The 22862-nt window shown below is 46.4% G+C and overlaps 2 protein-coding genes across 4 annotated transcripts in view; one reads left to right on the top strand and one right to left on the bottom strand.

Annotated features, from left to right (window-relative positions):
* S100PBP (S100P binding protein) overlaps positions 1-2318 on the bottom strand; it is a 30232-nt gene extending 27914 nt beyond the window's left edge. For all 3 annotated transcript variants that reach the window (XM_012722240.1, XM_004679422.2, XM_012722241.1), the window contains exon 1: positions 2244-2318. The gene's annotated coding sequence lies outside the window, so the exon portion shown is untranslated. The remainder of the gene's footprint in view (positions 1-2243) is intronic.
* YARS (tyrosyl-tRNA synthetase) lies at positions 2244-22655 on the top strand. The gene is made up of 13 exons (XM_004678756.2): positions 2244-2747; positions 5358-5504; positions 5659-5834; positions 7226-7355; positions 10187-10267; positions 14315-14407; positions 16001-16136; positions 16660-16745; positions 18097-18232; positions 18980-19077; positions 19914-20107; positions 20590-20731; positions 21798-22655. Exons 1-13 carry the CDS (start codon positions 2691-2693, stop codon positions 21906-21908), a joined length of 1587 nt encoding a protein of 528 aa, XP_004678813.2. The 5' UTR covers positions 2244-2690; the 3' UTR covers positions 21909-22655.
* The last annotated feature ends 207 nt before the right edge of the window (positions 22656-22862 follow it).

Below are 22862 nucleotides of genomic sequence, written 5' to 3'. Positions count from 1 at the left end.
TTCTAAGTTTAATTTCCTGAGTTTCCTTGTCCTGTCCTTAATCTTCTTTGGCACAAGACAAGAAGCCTTCCAAGATCATGATTACCACCAAGGTGTAATACTTATTTCACTCTACCATCATCACCCCTGCAGAACCTTAAAAGCAGCATAGTAATGGTAGGGAACTGCCCTTAGTCCTTGTTAAGAAATTATCCAAAATGTTTTATTTTCTTCTAGTTTAACATTCAATCATACTGCCCTTAAATAAAGACCAGGCAGTATGGCTCTCTGAAATACCAGGCAAATTCTGCAAATTAATGGTCTCAAATGAAGCGTCTTGTATAAAGGCACTAAAACCCAAAGAGCAATTCACTTTAAGTCTAAACCTCAATGCAGATGAGAATACTCCTCTGAAAATATGGGGGTAGTTAGTCACCATTAAAGTCCAACACAGGTTATGATGATCAAATAAAGCAGTGTTTATGAAAGCGTGCTCAACCTAAAACCCAACACTAATGAAGGCTGCTTAGTGAATCTGCAAGGGGAGTTGGGGATGCAATCTTAGATAAAAATTGAAGTTCTTAAGTTCACAAGACAATCTTAGTATTTCTATGTCTGCCATTGTACCATCACCTGCCTTTCTTGCCACTTGCTTTGTAACCTCCACCGCTTCTATTATTTTTATAAATTACCTTTATTTTTATAATTATTATATGAGGACCTCTTTATTTTTAAGGAAAGAATATTTTCCCCATCTCCCAAACCTCTAATTCCCCTGCTCCCCCCACCCCTTCTGTGACCCTATTCTGTCCCTCCATGTCTCTCTCACCTGTCCACCCCCTTCTTCACACTTCAGTTTACCACCCCCTCGCTCTGTTCTCTAACCTCCTAGTTGCAACCTCAGAAACCGGTTCCCTTTCTATTTTTATCATACCTAAAAAACCGATTGCCTTAGAGCAGGAAGTCTTACTTTATTCAGGCCACTCAAAATGCAACACCAGACGCAACCGCACATCCATCTGGGGGCTCCAAAACCCAGGCCATTACTGAATCCATCTGACAGGTATGACCACCAACAAGGATTCTTTTCAATGGACAGGAATTCCCAACCTTCCCACTCCAGAACCTGTGGGCGCACTGCACAAAAGGCATTCAGCAGGCTTCTTCACACCATAAAATGGGCATAAGATTTAAACAAAGTGGGATTATTCGGAAGAATTCTACTACATCCTTTGAAGTAGCAGGAAACACTTGTCAGCAGAAAAATAACCCAGGGCTTGGAATCTCTGCTTTAGGTAACATTTCACTGGTTAGGGGTGCCAGCACTCTCCCATACGGGCATGGAAACCAAATATTACTAAGCCGCAGCAACAGGTTTTTTCTCTTTCGGATAAAATTTTTTAAAAATTATTTAGATTAAGTCAAGTTTGGCACCTCACAAGAAAAGTGGAGATTAGGCAGGGGCAGTCGTGAGGAATCCAGCACTTGTACGCCCTCCCCCGCGGCTACCCTGCGGTGCCCCTGTTTTGCTCCTGCCCCGGGGGGAAGTGGGGGTGCCTCCAGCCCTAGAGGGGCTGCGGAAGGGGGCCTGGGCCCAGCCCCCCAGGACACCGCCCGGCCTCCCCCCCTCAGCGTCGGAACAGCGAAGGCCGCGGCATCGCCCCGGGCCAGGGCCTTCGCAGTTCCCACCTCCGGCCCCGAAAAGCCCGAGAATTCCCGCCACCCGGCGGAAGGCGGCAGAAGCGCGGGCTGGCAGCCGCCCCTCCCCCAGAGGGGCAAAGCCACCCCAACAGCTCAGGGCGGTGCACCCCTCTTCCAGCGGTGGGACGCCCACGCCCGCACCTCAGGCGGGCCCGGTTCCCCGAAGGGGTGGGTCGGACTCTGGCCCTCCGCCGCGGTCTCTGGCGACACCCCCGCGTGGGGTAGGCAGGGCAGGGCATCCCCACCCGCCTACACTTCACGCCCAAGCCCCAGGCAGGAGACGCCAAGTCGTTCTCCTCTCAGGTGACTGACTAGACAGTCTCCCTTTTCCTCAGCTGGGTGAGGGGCACCTCTCGCCTCTCCCCCCGACGTGTAACTGGGGGCAGAGACACTCCCCCCCGCCGGCCGCCATCACCTCAGGCACCAGAACCAGCCCTTCTCCCAGCAGGGTGAGGGCCTCTCGACTGGGCGGACGGTGTGCGCGGACCCCTAGAGAAGCAACAGGCGCCCCCACCCGCTCCCAGCCGAGCAACGGCGACCCCCACGTCCCTCCCGCTCTTCACCTCCGGAAGCCGGCCCGAAGCCTGGGCGAACGACTGTGCTTCACTCCGCCCCCTGCGCCATTTTATCGCCCCCTCCCCGACCTCCCCCCACCCTGAGGAAGAGGCACCGGGGGGGGGGAGGGGCAGGGCAAACAAGCAGTGATTGGCAGGAAACTGCCCTGCCCCTCAGAGGGTGGTGCCTCGCGTACGCACCACAACCCCGCCCACCGCCCCGCTTACCCCGCCCACCAGCTCCGCCCTCCTGTCTCATCGACCAGTGCGACTCTCTACTGCTCCGGACTTTCCCGGCTACTGTTTGGCTGAGAAGGGTCCAGGCCGAGCTAGGCGAACGACGAGCTCAGCTGATGCAACCTAACCGGGCCCGCGTGACAGTTCACGGCACGCGGCGACGGCGAGCTAGGAAGAGGTGCGGCTGCCGGGGTGAGCGCGTGAGAGACCCACCGAGCCATGGGGGACGTCCCGAGCCCTGAAGAGAAGCTGCACCTTATCACCCGGAACCTGCAGGTCAGGGTAGCCTCGAGGTTAGAAATGCGCGATCGGGGGCCGGGGGCCTGAGGTCTGGTGATCCTGAGCCCCACTACGGCGGGCGTCCCGTGTGGGGTCGAGGCAGTTCCGAGAGAGACTGCAGTGCTCACTGCCGGTCAGTCGGTCAGTCAGTCAGTCAGTCAGTCATCCAAGCAGCCGTTGTCTGTGTACCACAGAAATCACAGTGCCCACAGAAATCACTCGTTACCTTGTGTTGTGCCAGGCTTTGAATCGCAGACTCCTAACCCACTCCCCTGCCAGGTGCCTGGCCGGGTGCTAGGCGCGTCAGAGCCTTGCACCCCCAGAATTTGTGTAGAGGGGCGCAGAAGTTGAAGATGACCCATAATGCAGTCACAGTTGGTTTACATTTGAAGCGAGTGCCGGAAGGTACTGCACGTTGAACTTTGAGAGGAATCGGGGAGAGCGCTGGGGGAGTGTCACAGCAGGCGCAGGAAGCGATCTCCAATCTGCGCCCCAACAGTGCGGAACCCCTCTTCACTCTACAAACGACTCTGCTGTGTTCCAGGATAGCGGGCGAATGGGTTAACCAGAGAAAGAATGGAAGGGAAAGCATTTCAGGTAGAAGGAACCTAGGAGAAAGGCATAGTTTCAGAGAGAAGATTAATTTGGCAGGAATAGAGTGAGCAAAGTACGGATCACACGCTTCACGAATATGTATGTCGCGCTTTCCTGTCTTGTCTTCTTGAGGACTCTGACTGTGCTCACCGCAGGAAGGTCTTTCCAGATCACAGTTTGAAATAACCCCATTTTGTTTGTTTGTTGAGGAGGAGTTTGTTAGGAGGGCCCAGGTCACGGGTGCCTTGCAGGCCGTGTTTGTTTGTGAACAGAGCACAGCTCTTTTTGATCCCTTTTTAAAGATAGAACTCACATACCATAAAATTCACCCCTTTAAAGTGTACAATTCAGTGGTTTTTATTCTAGTTGTGGCTGGCAACTATCACCACTATCTAACTCCAGAACATTTCATTACCCCCAAAATAAACCTATACCCATTAGGAATCAGGGCCATTTCTCCCTTCCCTCCCAACCCCCCAGGGAACTACTAACCTACTTTGTCTTTTTGGTTTTCCCTCTTCTGAACATTTCATATAAATGGAATTTTAACATATAGTCTTGTGTTTGACTTCTTTCATTTAACATGTTTTCAGGTTCATCCATGTTGTTGCACCTGTCAGAAATTAAGCTTTTTATATGGCCAAATAACACTCCATTATATAACTAACACACATTTTCTTTGTGGTATAGCCACTCAACAGTGGATAAAGACATTTGGGTTAATTCCACTCGCAATCTTAACCAAAAGTTTTTGCGTGCTTCCCTTTAGCCAGGTCCTTTGTTTTCCTACCTCTCTCCATAAAATAATGCTGGTTGAGGACAAAGAATGCACAAAGCTAGTGCTGTTGATTCACCCAGGTTTTAAAGGGTAAGTCATTTGACTTTTCCTTGGATGATGAGGGCTTGCCAGGGACTCCCAGGATGCAGGGTCAGCATCCAAACAACTTGTTACACAGGTTTTTAACAAGTCCTGTGTATAAATCATCGTCAAACCGGCAAAACACTTTTTCTCTAGTATGACTTCCAACAGCTCCCCAACCACACCTGAAGAAACATTAAACTATTTTATTAGCAGCATCAAATTTGGGGCTTGAACTCTTTCTGGTTATCTTTTAGAACACTGGAGAGAGCAAGAGTAGATATGATTCAGAGAGAAGATCTGTTATGCTGTTATAGTAACCCTGATGTGATTTGATGGTGGCCTAAACTAGGGTGTAGAAATGGAGAGAAGTAGAAGAGCTGTTTGGGGTAACTTTTGCAACTTAGTAAATGATAGTACCATCTACAGATTTGGAGTAAAGCCCTAAGTGAAAAAAAAAAAAAAATGGGGAATCAGATAGGAAAGCAAGAACAGGAATTTAATTTTGAGCACATTGAGTGTGAATTAACTCGACTGATAAGTACATAGTTCTATTTATGGGTCAGCAGATTTGTGAGTTTCTAGTTTATATGCACTTATAGGGCAGCTGAAGGGGATCAGAGAGAATGTAGAATAAAAAAAGAAGAGAGAAGGTCATAAGGACTACTAATACTTAGTGATAAGAACAGCTGCCAAGATATATGAGACCCAGAAGCCAGAGAATTAGGAAGAAAACTAGTAAAACAGAGACCAAAAGAGGACAGATAGAGCTTCAGAACTAAAAATCAGTCGTGTAACTTAGCAACACAAGGTCACCTGTGATCTTAAAAGAGTGATGCTGTGTGGAATTCAAACCATTGCTAGAATGGGAGGTAAGGAATGGAGACAGAATGAAGGCACAGGAAATAGAGGTAATTGGGGATTAAAGTTGCAGTTAGGGACATGTCCCAATCCCCGAATGTGTCCCTGCAGCGGACTAGCAACAGCACCTACTTGGATGGGCTTTTGCTCAGCCCTGAGCGCATGGCCGTACCTCCCTGCTTGCTCCGAGCCTGGCGTCTCGGTGACACATGCCTTTGTTTTCCTTGTCACAGGGCAAAGGATGAGCAAGGTGGGGCACCGACATTAAACCAGCTCTTCTGCTTCCACAACAGGAGGTCCTGGGGGAAGAGAAGCTGAAGGAGATACTGAAGGAGCGGGAACTTAAAGTTTACTGGGGAACAGCTACCACAGGCAAGCCTCATGTGGCTTACTTTGTGCCTATGTCTAAGATTGCAGATTTCCTGAAAGCAGGCTGTGAGGTAAGAATGATGACATAAACAAAGCAACTGTCCTTGGGGAACAGTCAAAAGAGAGACTTAACAAGTTGGGGCGTGGGCACAGGGTGGCAGGAGGGGGTTTGGAAGTACTTGGATAAATTCAACATCTTGGTGAATTACCTTATCTCGTGTCCAGGTAACAATTCTCTTTGCGGACCTTCACGCATATCTGGATAACATGAAAGCCCCATGGGAACTTCTAGAACTCCGAACCAACTACTATGAGAATGTGATCAAGGCAATGTTAGAGAGCATTGGTGTGCCCTTGGATAAGCTCAGATTCGTTAAAGGCACTGACTACCAGCTCAGCAAGTAAGTGCTTGATCATCCACCCTCCTGTGGCTCTCATTCTTCTAGTTCACTACTGACCTGTACAGTTTTGACACTCTTTAAATTTGGATTAGAAGAGCCTATGAAGAGCCACAAAAAAAAATGTATCCCCTTTGTTCTTTTAATGCACCCATCAAAAATGTATTGACCAGTCAATATCTATGTACTGTCTTGTTTGTTGAAGATATAAGCAAGTCCCTGATCTTGCAGAGCTCACAACATGTAGGGAAGTGATGACAAGCAGTTACGTCTCTCCTTTTTTTCTTCTGACCTCAGTAAATAATGATTAAAAAAATGTGAAAGAAAAATAGGGCACTGGTTTCTTACCTCAATGGCTTATTTTTTCTCAGCTTTATTCTTATTTGCAATGTCAGCTTAGATAGAATGTTGTATCCTAACTTTTAACTGTTTTTTCTTTTAAGATTTATTTGTTTATGCATATAGGACTGGGGTACAGGCCAGGAGTCCAGGAGCCATGAGAGGATTCATCAGACACAGAGTGGGGAGCAGAACAGGCAGATCGACAAAATACACAGCTGAAGGGAGCAGTGGGCAGGTCAGGGGAGGTCTGCCTTGCCATGTGGATCAAGATGCAAATCTGTGATCCAGAACTTCTACTACAAAGCATAAGTAAAGAAACTTGCAAGTGTATACCAAGATACACATAAGAATATTTACAAAACACTTTTTAAAGATATAAACATAGCACAGGAAAAAAGAACATTTCAGGATAGATGTCAGGGAGGTAGGATTATGGAGGAGTGCCCAGCATCTCCAGAAGTAGTTACTTTTCCTAAACTGAATGATAAGGTCTCCTGGTGACCTAGAATTAAGTCTCAGCAGGATGGCCTGTGCTTGATCCCTGACCAGGGAGCTGAGCCACATGGCATGGCAGACCTCTCCAATGACACCTGCTACTCCCCTCAGCAGTGTATTTCAGTAGATTGGCCTACTCTGCTCCCCACTCTGTCTCTGGTGAATTTTCTCCCATCCCCACACCTCTGGCCTACACCCCTGTTCTCGTATGCATAAATAAATAAATAATCTTTAAAAAAAAAGTAAACAAATCTTAAACTGAGTAATAGGTGTACTGTTCTTTATATTTGTCATTATTCCTGACATTTTTTTAGTTAAAAGAGACATGAAAGATACGTATACATGAGAAATCCTAATGTTTATTACAGAGGGATTCCAGAAGAAGAAAAAGGTTAATTAAAGCCATCTTTAATAAAGAACAGACTGCTTACATTCTAGAAGCCGTTAGGCAGTGCCCACTTTGAATGTCTTAAGAGTGGGAGAGTGAATTCATGCACTTTGGGATTAAACTGAGGCCTGGCCCAGTCTTACAACCGTTCTGCCTTGTTTCTCTTCAGAGAATACACACTAGATGTGTACAGACTGTCCTCTGTGGTCACACAGCATGATGCCAAGAAAGCTGGAGCCGAAGTGGTCAAGCAGGTGGAGCACCCCTTGCTGAGTGGTCTACTGTACCCTGGACTGCAGGTACTGGGGGGTCGGGAGGTACCAATACCCAGTCATCTCTTCTGCCCTGTTTTTACTATCAGTCACAAACCTTTCTCAACACCACTTAGACGGATGTTCCTCGCTGTTCCTTCACCACTCTGTAGGCATTCTTTCCTGTCTCCCTCTCCTCCTCGCCAGTTTCCTGGAACATTCGATGACTACTTCAGTTTTAAGCCCTTCCCTACCTATCTCTCCTTTATGACATTACTTACCTCACACGTCCTCTTTTTGTGACTCATACTCTCTTAATTAAAGAAAATTAATTTCAAAGTGAAGTATAAAAATAAGTTTTAGGTATATCATCCTATTCTGAAGTAAACAGAAGGTGGAAAAATGCAAACCAAGCTGTCCATACTGGTTACTCAGGGAGACAGGATGAAAATGTACATAGACTTCCCTTTTTCTTCGCGTATTTTTAAATGTTTGATGTAAGAAAATCACATTTTCCCTTGTTACCGCCAAGTGATCTGTCCAAAGACCTTCTAGATCTGCATGTCCAGCATGGTGGCTTCTAGTTATAGCCATGTAGCTACTAAAAAGTGATTCAAATAAAAAAATGTGTCCTCACAGCCACATGTGGCTTCTGGCTACCTTAGTGGACAGCAGAAATACAGGACATTTTCCTCACAAAAAGTCCTCCTGGACAGTGCTATTCTAAATTCTTCCTGCTTGCTCACCTTTCTCTTCCTCTTAAGTTTCTTAAGTTCCTTCTTTTTTACACCCCCAGTGACGTGGCTCATCACAGTCCCTCACTTGGGCTCTTGGGCAGCGGCCGTCTAACTGTTCTTGGTCTGCAACTCACACGCCTCCTTTCTGTGCCCTGCCCTCTTCCTCATGAGTTCTTTCTCCACTTCAGGTCACACTTCTCCCTCCTTAAAGCCATTCACTGTCCAGGATGATGCTAGCCACCTGGTGCAACAGCCGGGTCCTTATCTCCACCTTTCTAACCTTTTCATGACCCACTTCCTGCACCCTCACAGCTCTGCTGTTACAGACTGATCTCTCATCATTTCCCCAAACACCTCACACCTCTGTGCCATCTCACATTCTGTTTGCCTCTGTATGATGAAAAATATCTACATACTCTTCAAAACCAAACCAAATCCACAGTCTGATTCTAGAAAGCCTCCACCACCCCCTGTCTCACCAGCTAGAAACACCTGTTTCTTTCTCTGTGTTCGCATTGTTCCTTGAGCGGACATCTGGATGACCCTTGGAGCACTGGATGGAAATTGTCCGTTTGTCTGCCTCTTTCTCAGCTGGGAGTGAGTTGGCTTCTTGGGGGCAGTGCCTGGGCCTGATTCGTCTCTGTATGCGCAGGGCTAGCACTGATTTCTGGCGCCCGTTAGGCGACAGAAACTGTTTCTGGCCCAGTCTTGCCTTATTCCCTAAGCTCTCACAGCACTTAGTCTTGATGCCATTTCCTTGACACTTGTCAAAGTCTGCCGCTCTCAGTGGGTACCTCTGATGGAGCTTTGTTTCCTTCCCTCCCTTTCCCACTGAACCATGAGCTTTCTGAGGGCAGAAACTTTTTTTTTTTTTTTAATGCCTGATGTCTGCACAGAGTATTGTTCTTTGCAGGTCCTCAGTGCAAGAGTTAGGCAGCTCTTGAGGCCAGACAGGGAGACTGAATGAGATGAATATGCCCCCTGACTCTACCTTCTGAAAAGCCCAGTGGCTTTCAAAAGTTTCTGATTTTTCAGACCCATCTACAAGGAATGCAATAGAGTTTACGTGTTGGAGACCAGCTCCAACTATTGAGGTGTCTGGAGGCAAGACAGGCAGGACCTTAAGGTGGGAAGGCATCGGCGAGTGGAGATTCCTAAAAAAAGGGGGAAAGGGAGAAAAAAGGGGAAAGGGGGGCGAGGAAGACACGGGAGTCAGAGTTGGGTGCAAGTCTTCCTGCTCTGCCTTCAGCAGAGGTTTATTTTATACCTTAGGAGCAAGCAGTGGGATGACATCAGCACAGGAACTAGGCTGAGAGATTACAATCATTTTTTTTTTTTCTAGGAACAGTTTAGGGTCTTATTGCCCTTTAGCTGAGATATAACATTCCAAAATCAATCAAAGTTAAAAACAGGTACATGGGTGCACAAAGTTTATGACTAATATTACTATAGTGGAGATCAACTAAGATAGAAGTCCCTTAAACCTTATCTACTATTTAATGGGTTTTTGTTTTTCTGCCTGAATCATCCTGGGAGACAGAAGAGGAAATTCCTTGCTAATCAACTCTCTGAATAGGAGACATAGGTGGATTTCCTTATCTGAAGACTACATAGTAAAATCCTGAAAAACTAGCCAGACTTTTGTGGATTCCTTTAAGGTATAGCAGGTGGAAAACTTGCTAGTTTAAAAACAGGCAACCTGGATGAATTTCCACATCTAAAGGCCAAACAATAGGAAGTTTGAGTAATTCTTTAGAAGCTGAATAGAAGGCTAGGTGAGATAATAGAATGATAAGATTTGGGTTATCCTCCATCCGGCAGTGAGAGAGACTTTGCAAAAACAGCCCTTTTGCTTTTATCAGTCAGTAGTCAAGTCACTTGACTTCAGGGGAATTTTTTCACCGTGGTGTAGTGCTTGCTTGTCAAGGCAGGCAGGCCTTGTGCGGCCTAGGCAATCCAATTGTAAGCTGAAAGTTGCTCAGAATATTTTGATATTACGATTATACAAAAAAGGGAGGTCATAACATAAGCTAACAGTGGAAAGTCCGGTTTTTCAGAGCTTTTCCCGATCTACCCGGAATCTGTCAGATGATAGACGTTGCATAGCTTGTGTCATTTATGTCCATGTGTTTCTTCCCACAGGCCTTGGATGAAGAGTATTTGAAAGTAGATGCCCAGTTTGGAGGTGTTGATCAGAGAAAGATTTTCACCTTTGCAGAGAAGGTTAGTGTTTTCTTTCCTATCTTTTTTTTTTTGCTGGCACTGAATTGTGTCAGGGCCACCAGTCATAACCATATTATCAGGTAGGTTATTCTCCTTATTTTGATAAGAATCCTAAGGTAAGAAAATGGTCTAGAATCAAGTTAGTGATGGAGCAAGAATTAGTGCTCCAATCTGTCTGACTCAAAACCTCTTGCTGCCACCCAGACCTCTAGGTTTGCTTCTTTGCTCATAGCTGAGTTTGTAGGAGAGACAGCGGTTGGAATATTGTTCTTTTGGAGAGTAATGGCCCTGTGTTGCTCCAGATTTGGTGTAAAATACTCACCTCTATCATGAGGCTTAGCAGGGTTTGAAGGAGGAAAGCAGCAGAAACCTATAAATCTTCCCCTTTTCTGGAAAGAACTTGAGTAAGCTGAAAAGGGCTACTGAGGAGTGGTGGGTATTTTTTTTTTAGGTTTTTTTTTTTAATAATATAATAGTTTATTTTTACATCATTTTGTGCATTTTTCCATCTCATTTGTAATCCCCTTGGGCTTCCCATCACCAAATCACCCATGTGCCATCACCACAGTCCAGTGCATTTCCCTCCCCAGTGGTGGGTATTTTGGAAAGCTTCTCAAAACTTAATGTTGGCATGGGGTGGAGAAAACACACTGATGAGCATATCATTTCCTGGAGGGTGATTGGACAACCCTAAAATGTGTTTACCCTTTGCGCTAATAAGTATACAGATTTGTCCTAAGGAAATATTTTTTTTAATTTATTTTAAAAGATTTATTTATTTTTGCATACAAGAACTGGGGTACAGGCCAGAAGTGTGGGGGGTGAGAGGATTCACCAGAGACAGAGTAGGAGCAAAACAGGCAGACTGACAAAGTACACTGCTGAGGGGAGCAGTGGGTGAGTCAGGAGAGGTCTGCCACACCATGTGGGTCAGCTCCCTGGCAGGGATCGAACTCATGCTAAAGCGACTGTAGCTACTTTTATAATGCTGCACTTAACCCGTTGCACGACCGGGGGGGGCCCAGGGAATCATTTTAAATGCAACTTGAATTATGTTATGCTGCTAAGGGAACCAATAAGCTCTTCTTAATTGAGAAGGTTATTTGAGGCCAAAGAATCAAGTGGACATGTCCATAAATCACCCTTAAAGTTTGTTAGTGGCCACTTAAGAACAGAGGTCTGGGGCACTAGAGTGGGTGGAACAGGGCTTTGGGATGAACAAAATTCACACTGCCCACCCTAACAGGGGTCTCCCTATACCCGGCCTAATAGCTGGATCACTCTTCTGGAAGGCTCAGGACCCCAGATACCATGCCCGTTTTTGTTATAGAGTTGTGTGTAGATCACAAGCACAGACAAATGAAAGAAACATTGACCTTTCACTCATGGTGCGTCAACGGGCCTGAGATGGAGTCACTTTGATTTTCTTACCTGTCTATAAGAATTTCACATTATGGGGACCTGGTGGCACAAGGGTTAAAGTCTCAGCACTATCATGCTACTGCAGCATGAGTCCCATCCCCTTGAAGGGAGCTGACCCACATGGCACATCAGACTTCTCCTGTCTTAAACCTGCTGCTTCCCCTCAGCAGTGTATTTTAATAGATCTGCCTGTTCTGCTCCCTGCTCTGTCTCCCATGAATCCTCTCACCCCCTGCACCTCAGGCCAGCACCCCAGCTCTTGTATGCATAAATAAATTTTTTTTTAAATGAACATTACATTAACAATTTAAAATAAAAGTCTGGAGGTGCAGCGGGTTAAAGCACAGCACTGAGAAGCTAAAGCCACTTCATGAGTTCGATTCCCAACTGCCCAGAGGTGACCACATGGCGTGGCAGACCTCTCCTGACTCGCCCGCTGCTCCCCTCAGCAGTGTACTTCATCCATCTGCCTGTTCTGCTCCCCACTTTGTCTCTGGTGAAGCCTCTCGCCACCCCTGAGCCTCTGGCCTGTACCCCAGTTCTGTATGAACAAATAAATCTTTAAAAAAAAATAAAAAATAAATAAAATAAAAGTCTGAAAGTAAGTTTATATCCAGTGACAGGGGATTGGTTAAAAGCATTATAAATCCTCACAATGCTATATTATGTAATATTTTTGATGGTTTTGAATATACATTGAAGAAACACAAGGTCATATCTTTGTTAGATATTTCTTCATATCCCATTTTATGTCTCGTTAACTTTTTAGTTGAACCTTTTCTTCGTAGTAAACATATGGTCCATGTCTTGTTTTTGTTTGACTCACAAGCTGTAAGAATGGCTTTTATTATGTTTTAAGGACTCTACACAATGATGAATGAGTTATAAAGACCATATGTGATCCACAACGCCATTTAAACTATCTAAAGAAATGTTAATTATCCGTGCCCTTGAGATTGTGTCTGTCTTTGTAATTTATTACAGTCTACATTAAATATTTTTACCACTTCTCAACAATGCAAGAGCCCTATAGCAATTTTCCTCCATCTAATTCTTTTCTGCCCTTTGTATTGTTGTTGCTAGATATTTCACTTTTACATATATTTGTAAGTCCTGAAGAGGTTTTTTTTTACAGCAGTTTTCATGTCTACCTTCCCGTCTAACCCTTCCTGATGTTTTGGTTCCTTCCCTCAGTCAGTTCTATGTGTCCACCTGGGCTCATTTTCCTTTGCCTAAAGTCACCCCCGTAGTGTTTGTATTTTCAGTGTGAGTCTCATAGTAATGTGCTGTTGCAACTTTATCTTTTCTCTGGCTACTGCTAGGGTTGTTTGTTTGTTTTTGTCTCTGATTTTCAACAATTTGACAGTGATGTTTTTAGCTATCGTGTTATTTATCAACCTGATTGGATTTTGCTGAACTTCTTGAGTCTGAGTTAATGTTTGCATCAAATTTGAAAAATTGTCTCTTATTACTTTTTTTTTTTTTTTTTAAGATTTATTTGTGCGTACAAGAACAGGGTATAGGCCAGATGTGTGGGGAGTGAGAGAATTCACCAGAGACACAGCGGGGAGCAGAACAGGTAGATCTACTGAAGTACACTGCTGAGGGGAGCAGTGGGCAAGACAGGAGACATCTGCTGCACCATGTGGGTCAGCTCCAGGGTGGGGGTTGAACTCGCACTGGAGTGGCCACGGCTTGGCTTAGCTTTGAAGTGCAGGCTCCAATCTGCTGCACCACCAGGGAGGGCTCCCCTTTCTCCTTTCTTTGGACCTAAACTTCTACCTCTGTCTCCCCAGTGCTCTCCAGCATCTTATATCTCTGCCTATGTCCCCCGTCTCCCCGAGACTCCCTATCAGGAAGCTCAGCTCCCTAGAGTCTCTCTGGGTGCTTGCATGGCTGTGTGATAGTCAAGAAATCAGTGGAGAATTTTTACTTGGATTGTTGAGGGGGCTTCCTTCTCTTAAGTAATCTCCCTAAATCCTAACCTGTGGCAGTCCTCAGCTCCAATTTGTGTCTCTTCTAGTCAAGACTACTATTAGAGAATAGCAGTATCTTTTTCCTTAATTTTTTTGGAGAAATTGATCCTTCCAGGAGAGAACTAGGTTATAGAGTCTCCTTTGCTTCCCTCCTCTCAATATTTTTAGCCCTTGGGTGGTGCAGTGGATTAAGGCACAGCACTATGACGCTAACCCACAGCCACTACAGCATGAGTTTGATCCAGGCTCAAGGGTGTGACCCACATGGCACGGCAGACCTCTCCTGTCCTGCCCGCTGCTCCCCTCAGGAGTGTACTTCATCAGTCTGCCTAGTCTACTCCCCACTCTGTCTCTGGTGAATCCTCTCACTGCCCCTTACCTCTGGCCTGTATCCCAGTCGTAAGCATAAATAAATGAATCTTTAAAAAAAAAAAGATTTTTAGCCCTTTACTAATTGCTACCTAATGCCTGTAGTCATGTTCTATACGTCCATCTTTTATAGTTGTTTGTTGCTGGAGTGTAAATCCAGTAGCCTCATACTGTAATTCAAGCATAAAAGCAGTAGGAGAAGAACACCTTCATTGTATAATTACCATTGAAAAGTTATATGTTCATCTCTGCTCTTGTGTGTTTCTTCCTGACCCCCTAGTACCTCCCTGCACTTGGCTACTCAAAACGCGTCCATCTGATGAATCCTATGGTTCCGGGATTGACTGGCAGCAAAATGAGCTCTTCAGAAGAGGTAGATTGACAGCTTTGACTTGAGTTGAGAAATCAACAAGAGATGGGGGTATTGAGAACTCAAAAAAAAAAACTAATCTGACTCACTAGAATTCTCAAATATTTGAGTTACAAGGAATATTATGTCACTCAGCTAATTCCAGAGGTCTTGAGTACTGAAGAGCCCAGTAGCAGACCTGATAGACTCTGATCAGACTGTTAATGGTAAAAAGTACAAAAAGAAGTGATTTCTTCCCTCTCAGAATTGTGATGAAATTCAGCTGTGGTAACATTCAGCTATTAACATCTTGACTTAGGGTGAAGTTTGATATAGCTGATATAAACAGGGTATCTTTTAACATTACAGTTCCCTAGCACTTTTTTTCCTATCACTAAAAGCACATGGTAGAGGAGTTAGTGAACCCAATATGCAAAATGTTGAGTTCTTGGTTCCCAAACAGTTCTGATCTTCAGAATCATCTAGCAATTAAAGGAAAAATTAAAAATTGAGTGGATTAAACCTTGTTCTTAGAGGTTCTGATTCAGTGGCTCCAGGAAACAACTCAGGAATCTATACTTTCTTTCAAATTTTAGGAGCTTCCGATTGATGTCATGTTGGGCTCTCATCTAGTTCTAGCTAGTCTGACTTAATCTTGTTCTCATCAAAGACCAGTAAATATAAACATATTGCATGTAAACCATTACTGTTATTTTTAAAGCAAGAAACTTGTTCCTTTTTCCCCTCCATTAAAATACTCTGAGAGAATTATTTCTCTGACAGGAATGACATCACTGTATCCTATTTGATGATACTCAGCATATCTTAACCCTGGATCCAGTGCTGGCAGCAGTTTCCAAACTTGTCATCAGAATCACTGGAAAAGCTTTTTAAAAATACAAATGCCTGGGCCAACCTTAAGAGATTTTGATTCACTGGGCTTGTGTGGAACTCCCAAATTCTTATTTTTCAAGTGATTCACATACAGTCATGTATGGACCAGAATTTGGTAACCACTAAACTCAAATAAGCTTGAATTTGCTTACTAAAACAAACAAAAAAACAAAAACACCTGTTATCCTTGAAATGGAAATATTACTCAGATAACATAATACCTCACGGTGATTTCTGTGAAACAGGCATCTTCACACACATTGCCACTGGCAATATCAATTAGTACATCAACTTCAGAGAAAAATTTGGGCCTAGCAGTTTTTGGTAGCTTAAGGAAACTGGTAAAGATAGATACAGAATGCAGAAAAATCTGCAAATATGTATATATTTTATAATTTGTAAAAAAAATTATATATTTTATGATTTGTAAAAATCAGAACATAACCTAATGGTTTAGAATTGTTGATGATGTTTCACTAATAATTGGGAATATAGTACAGAATAAAAATTTTCTTAAAGACTAGGTAGGCACTCAGAAATACTTGTAAAAACACACAGAATAGACCTGAAGCCTAGGCAGAACACAGGGAAAAACAGCTTTTTGGTTGGGTAACAAAATTGTGAGTGGTTCTTCACTTTGATTTATCCTTCTTTTGTAATGGGTTGGGCATATCCTCTTTTCAACCACAAGGGGGCCTCCTCTTTTCTGCTCTCAACTACTAGGAGTCCAAGATTGATCTCCTCGACCGGAAAGAGGATGTAAAGAAAAAACTGAAGAAGGCCTTCTGTGAACCAGGGAATGTAGAGAACAACGGGGTTCTGTCCTTCATCAAGCATGTCCTGTTTCCCCTCAAATCTGGTAAGACGCTCTCTGTTTTCTTCTCAGGGGCCAGATTAAAAAAGCAAAGCTACTGTGATCACACTGCTGATGTGTCCCAGCCTTCCTCCAGGGGCTGCCTTCCTTGACTCTCTGCTGTGACTGCGCCTGTGTAAAGTGTGGCTGGGATTGGCTTAGCGTTTAGTTGTCCACATGCTACCAGGTTAGGTTCCAAGTAGAATGGTGATGTGGGCAGGGGTGGTAGAAATGTGGTGGGGGCAAACATGTTCCGAACTTGAGGAACACAACTATTCAAGATTAATCTCCTTGACCGGAAAGAGGACGTAAAGGAAAAGGCTTCTGTGAACTGGGAATATGGAGAAAGGGTGTAAGATATGATCCTTTCCCTGAGCTTAGTGACCCTGTCACTCACCCTTAAAACAAACAATGAAATGTCACTTGCTATGGCTTAAGAGTTAGAGCAGAAACTACAGATTACCATACTTTGGGGCCTACGAATGCTGACCTGCCATTATTGAGTTTGTTGTGTGGACATTTCTTACAGAGTTTGTCATCCTTCGAGATGAGAAATGGGGTGGAAACAAAACCTACACAGCTTACTTAGACCTGGAAAAGGACTTTGCTGATGAGGTAAGGCCAGAGGAGGAGTAATCCCCACTGAAGTCACCTGACCAGCCTCCCATCTTGTCCTAGCTAGGTTTCCAGCTACCCGCTCACAGGGCTATCTTGATGCTCCAGAGCCTTTAGATTTTGTTAGTGACCCAGATGAGGATTCAGGCGGCTCACAGACTAGCAGGGCAGATGGCACAAAGCTATACAATGAGGCACACATGTTCAGAACTAAGGAACACAAAGGAAATGTAAGACACGATCCTTCCCCTGGAGCTTGGGTGCAGCTGGGTGTGTGACCCTGTCACCCACCCTTAAACTACTTATCCTAACTACCCTTCAAAGGACTTAACTGGAATAAAAGGCCAAAGCACACCAAGGGCAGGTGCAAAATCAAGGTTCCAGAAAAGACATAACCATAGTAAAGGACAGAATAGGGGATACTGTTTATTTCAACAGTTTAACAAAAGACTTAAGCAGTGGTGTATATGTTAGCCACTGTGCTTGGGGCTGGCATTACCATGATTAAATCCTTGTGAAGCTCATGGTCCAGTAGGAGTGGCAGACGTATAAACAAATATCTTGGCTGTATTAGGATCTATGTGTGATCCAGAAGTAACATAGGAGGAAGTAAAAACTGTCTGGAAAGCTTTGTGGAGGGCCCATCAGAATACTATTTCTCTTGAGAATTAGAAGTTCATGAGGAAATCTATGAGGGAAGAAACTGAATGTGATAAGGCAACACGGCATGGCATAGGAGGAGTCACAGGTGGTTTAGTCTGACCAGTGCTACAAGGTGAGACGGGGTAGACATCGGCCGGCCAGGTCAAGGAGACCTGAGTGACTGAACTGCTGTGTGCTAGCACTGCTCACCCTTCCCACCCACGTGTGAGCTAATCCTCATTCGGACCCTGAGATACAGGTGTTTGATTTTTAAGTGAAGAGCCAGAAACTTCAAGGTTTAAGTGCCCACTTAGCTGGGGGCCCCACAACCAGCCAGGCTTCAGCCTTGCTCTTACCCTCAGGGCTGCCCATGTGTTGTTTTTCTCCCTGTGGTGGCACCTGGCTTACACCCTACTTCAAGCATAAGTGGAGGGACTAGGAAAATTTGGCTGTAAAACTCTACTGCTAGTAACCTTTAAGTTAGTGTAGGATTCAGGGTTTAAGACCTGAATCCCAGACATGTTAGATGACCTTCCTGAGCCAGTCTCCCCTCCTCTGCCTCACAGGGCTATTCTGAGCATCTAGTAAGACACAGCTGAGAAACAGGAGCAAACCTTGAACCCCATAAGCACATCATTCTGAGTAGATTCGGAGCCCCGTGTCCCCTCTAGTGCTCTCCGTCCCTCACCAGGCCCTTCACGCTTTGCAGGTGGTGCACCCCGGAGACCTGAAGAACTCTGTTGACATCGCCCTGAACAAGTTGCTGGACCCCATCCGGGAGAAGTTCAATACCCCTGCATTGAAGAAACTAGCCAGCGCTGCCTACCCTGACCCCTCGAAGCAGAGTAAGCAGGCTTGGGAAGGGGAGGCCAGTAGGGGGCGGGGTGGTGGGGGCAGAATCAGGAGAAAGAGCCTCTGCTGAGCCTCAGAAACAGGTCTGAGGATCCAAGAACCAGGCGGTCTGGAGTGTGAATGTCATCCCCCAGTTCCTCTTGCATCGGGTCATCTGGCTTTTGATCTGGTTGAATTGCGACTTCCTCTACACACCAACATTGTTAAGAGAAACATGCATCCTGACCCTCAAGTCTGTTCACTAATTGTACCTCTCAGCCAAGGAGACTGATGTAGTCAGAGCACGAGGGGGCCGCACTGCCTCCGTAGCCCCTTGGGAAGGTCATGTTCAGATTTGCCCAGCCCCTTCCATGTATTTCCGACTGGCCCTGAGTTGGCCACCAACTTATGCTTGATGCGAGACATTAACAGAGAGCCTGTGTATAAGCCTCCCAGAAAAATGCCAGCAATAGATGGGTATGGAGCAGGAACGAAAACACCCAAAGGCGCAAAGCTACCACTGTTGTCCCCTAGCTCCCCTGGACCCTACCGCCCGAAGGAGAGCCCAGATGAAAATCTGGCCTGTCACTACTCAAAGGCTGCTGACCCTGTTTTAAAAAAAAGATGTAACACTTTGGAGTAGATTGGGGACTCTGCATGAAATCCTGCTAATCTCAGTGTCCTCGTTTGGGAGAATCAGCAACCGACCTGTCTTGGGGAAGGAAGGGAGTTCTGACCCCGGGGATTCTTTTCATTCCCAGAGCCAGCTGCTAAAGGCCCTGCCAAGAATTCAGAACCCGAGGAAGTCATCCCGTCCCGGCTGGATATCCGCGTGGGGAAAATCATTAGCGTGGAAAAGGTACTCACCACAGCCCAGACAGGCAGACAGGGGTCAGGTGTGTTCGTTTCCATCTGGAGGAAACCTGGCCTGTGAGGGAAGTGACACCCCTGAGGTCAAGTTGCAGGTCAGAACCCAGCAAAGGATCCTGGGCTCCCGGCCTTTCCCTTTGCTGCCCTGAACCCTAATGCAGCCAAAACGACCCGGAAGGCAGGATGGGGCCTGTGTTAGTCAGAGGGAATGCACTGATCCATTAAATCCAGTCTGATGGACTCGCCTGGTTCCCCCCAACTTGTCTGGTCCAGCTGTGGGCCTTATCTTAAATCAGTCACTAATTCCCCATTCCCGCAGAAAAAGATGAAGGAATAGAACTTCCTTTCCCCAGAGGCTGAAAGTTATGCTACCAGTGACCTTGGGACCATGGCTCTGGGCTGCTTTCCCTCCCAGTCTTGATTGCTTTTCAGTGTACATCCCCAGCCACCAAAAGCTCCCTGGAAATGGCTGCCAGTGCACTCATTTCAGTTTGCAGCAAGGCCACGCACGCCCCCCACTGCCCACCACCATTGTGCAGAGTGCCGAGGTCTGAATCTGTGTGGCATGTGGTCCTAATGGTGGCCATCCAGGGCCCTACAGTCCAGGCTGCTTGACCTGTTAGGTTCCTTCCATCTCTTACCAAGCCATTATGCTTGTTTTACTCAAATCCTGTCTCTTGGTTGAGAACAGAGTGTACCCTCAAGGCCTAGTCTCCTCCTCGTCTGGGACCCAGGGAGAGTTAGCTCTAGGGCTTTTGGGGGCCTCTGTAGGGAGGGAAGCCCCTTTCCAGTATGATATTCTCGACTGACATTTCTTGCCGGCAGCACCCAGATGCAGACAGTCTGTATGTGGAGAAGATTGACGTGGGGGAAGCTGAGCCACGGACTGTGGTGAGCGGCCTGGTGCAGTTTGTCCCTGAGGAGGAACTGCAGGGCAGGCTGGTGGTGGTGCTGTGCAACCTGAAGCCCCAGAAGATGAGAGGCATCGAGTCTCAAGGCATGCTTCTGTGCGCCTCTGTGTGAGTGAGCGTCGGGGAGCACTGGGGAGGCCCCCACCGCATGGAAACCGGACTGTCCAAAACATGATGTACGAGGCATCTATGGTACAAGTGAAGCACCTTGCCTCCAGCGAATTTTATTAAAACAAATTGAAGGTGCAAAGCAATTGTTACATGCCCAAGTCTCAGTGGTAGTGAGGCGCAGAGCCAGGATTGACATCGCTCTGGCCGGCTATGAAGGCCTTGCTCTCTCTGTTGCATCCTTCTGCCTCACCTGAAAGTCCAGATTCGGTATCTCCCGACGTGCGAACTCAGGTTTGCGCTCGTTAACTCAGTCCTGGCGGCATCGGAGCTGTAGTGCTGCAGTAAGGACAGATCCTTCTGGGGCTCTGGCATTGAGGGTACCTTAAATTCCATCCAGACCCCTACATAAAGGTGTGATTGCTTTAGTCTCCACAGCAGCCAGAGACAGTTCACAGCTTCCCCCTTTATCTCTTGTGCAGAGAAGGGGCAAGCCGCAAGGTCGAGCCACTGGACCCTCCTGCAGGCTCTGCTGCTGGTGAGCGGGTGTTTGTGAAGGGCTACGAGAAGGGCCAGCCCGACGAAGAACTCAAGCCCAAGAAGAAAGTCTTCGAGAAGTTGCAGGTAAAAAGCTGATTGTCCCCCACTTACCTATGCTATCTGGGCTGTGTTCCAAGTGCTCTGCTACTAAATTCTTTTCCCAGGTGGGCCTTCCTGCACCCCAGCCCCTCTCTTCCTTCACTCCAAGCCTTTCTGAATGAGGTAGCTGAGGAGGGTGGGGGCCCTCACATGGACTGAGCACTCACAGTAGAGTGGAGACACTGCCCCAGGCCCTTCAGATATTTCCGCTTTCAATCTTCTGTATGTGACAAGAGATAATCGGATGTACCTGCCCAGGCTCAGAGGGCCACCAGATGGGATGGAGCCAAGATCAAAACCCCGAGGGTCCTCCCTGCCCACCTCAACCGTAGCGCACTCTGGGCATTGACTCCTTCACCAGTGCAGCGGCCTCTGTGGTCCCCGAGCTCCTGCAGTCACCCACTCAGCCCACACTGAGCGCCCTCTCTCTCAGCACTGTCCTCGGTCTTGGGCTACCTCAGTCAAATAGCAGAAATGCCCTGTTCTGGTGGAACTAACCCCACGTGTGAGATTTTCCTAGTCAGTGCTTTATTTCCTCAGTGTTTCTGAAGAGATGCAGAGGGCCCCTTCCTCCTGCACATGGCTCCTGGCTCTCCAGGCTAGCTTTTCATTTTCTTTTTGGCTACAAAATAGTTTTTTTCATAGAAATTTATAAAATAAATGAAGAAAATAATCCATAGTCTTGTGCCTTTAAATACTAAAAAATAACCTTGGTGATTGTCTCCTCTGGACTTTAATTTTACACTGACAGATTTCCATCTTCTTAAATATTGAGCAGACATCAGAATTACCATCATTTAACCAAAACCTTACGAGACATTAGGTGATTCTCAGTATTTCACTATTAGAATGCCACGGTGCTCAGTTCTTTATACTCCTTGATGATTTTCTTAAACTAAATTCCTAAGTGAACTTAACCTGAGTCAAAAGATAGGACCGTGTAAGCTCTGGACAAACTGCTCTTGGAAAACTCGACTCCACTTACACGAGTCCTACTACCAAAGCTTGTGTTTTCTAATCACTTTTGTTTTGTTTTTTCAACCCTCTCCAGGCCGACTTTAAAATTTCTGAGGAGTGCATCGCCCAGTGGAAACAAACCAACTTCATGACCAAGCTGGGGCACATCTCCTGTAAATCACTGAAAGGGGGCAACATTAGCTAACCAAATGGCAGCTTCCTCCCTCTCCCATCATCCTGCGTTGTCTGCTGTGTCCTCAGTTTGCTCCATCCATCACCCTTGACCCATCTCCCAGGACACTGAAGCAGAATTCTGGGATTCTGTTGGGTGCAGAACTCAGTAAGGGGCAGCTCAGCCTCCCGAGTCCAGAACCGGCCCGCCTGGCTGCAGGAGAGGCTGACCTTCCGGGTAGTGACGAGGGCGGCACAGCAACAGGGAGTCCAGCTCTGCCTTCCTCCCCTGGCAGCTGACCTGAGAAATCTGGTTTCGATGTAATTCTTAGAAAAAGTTTATACCACAGTCCTTCTAATTGGAAAAATGCTGGTTCCCAAGTTATCCTACCATTACCCCTGCGGCTGTGCCTCTGGTGCCCCTGCTCAGCCAATTACAGCTTCTCCCCAACAGGAAACTGTGGGGTTTGGAAAGGAAAGGAAGACAGAGCCCAGTGGTCTACCAAGTGCTTGGCAGCTTCCCCCGGTGCCTGCCAACCCTGAGGTTTGGCGCTGGGGGGCAGGGCTTGCCCCTCGAGACTCCTGTAACCTGCCTTGGTCCTGCCAGGCAAAAGCAGCTGTGTGCTGTTAACCTCAGAAGTGGGGTGGGGGCACAGCCTGGCTCTCTTCAGTGGGTGGGTCCTTCTCCATAAGGCATTTCAGTCAAGTCACTGCTCATTTCTGTCACTGTCAGGAATTCAAATAAAAGCTCCGAACAAGATTGTCTGAATGGGCCTCTCTGTGAGCTGGACAATTTCAGGAGAGGAACACAAATGTGAGGCAGCCAAGGGGCCCCTCCCCCAGCCAGCAGCTCTTTTTTATGTTGGACTTTGATGCTCTAAAGGGGGGGAAGAGGGATGGCACCCTGACTTTCCCTTTGCGCTACTGAGTTGGTGAGACTACTCTCAGGTCCTGTCTTGGCAGGAAGCAGAACCTTCCCCTTCTAAAT

This window comes from Condylura cristata, unplaced genomic scaffold (genome assembly GCF_000260355.1).
Source record: "Condylura cristata isolate star-nosed mole 26May11 unplaced genomic scaffold, ConCri1.0 scaffold00008, whole genome shotgun sequence".
Lineage (NCBI taxonomy): Eukaryota > Metazoa > Chordata > Mammalia > Eulipotyphla > Talpidae > Condylura > Condylura cristata.
This window is presented reverse-complemented; position numbering and strand designations above follow the sequence as displayed.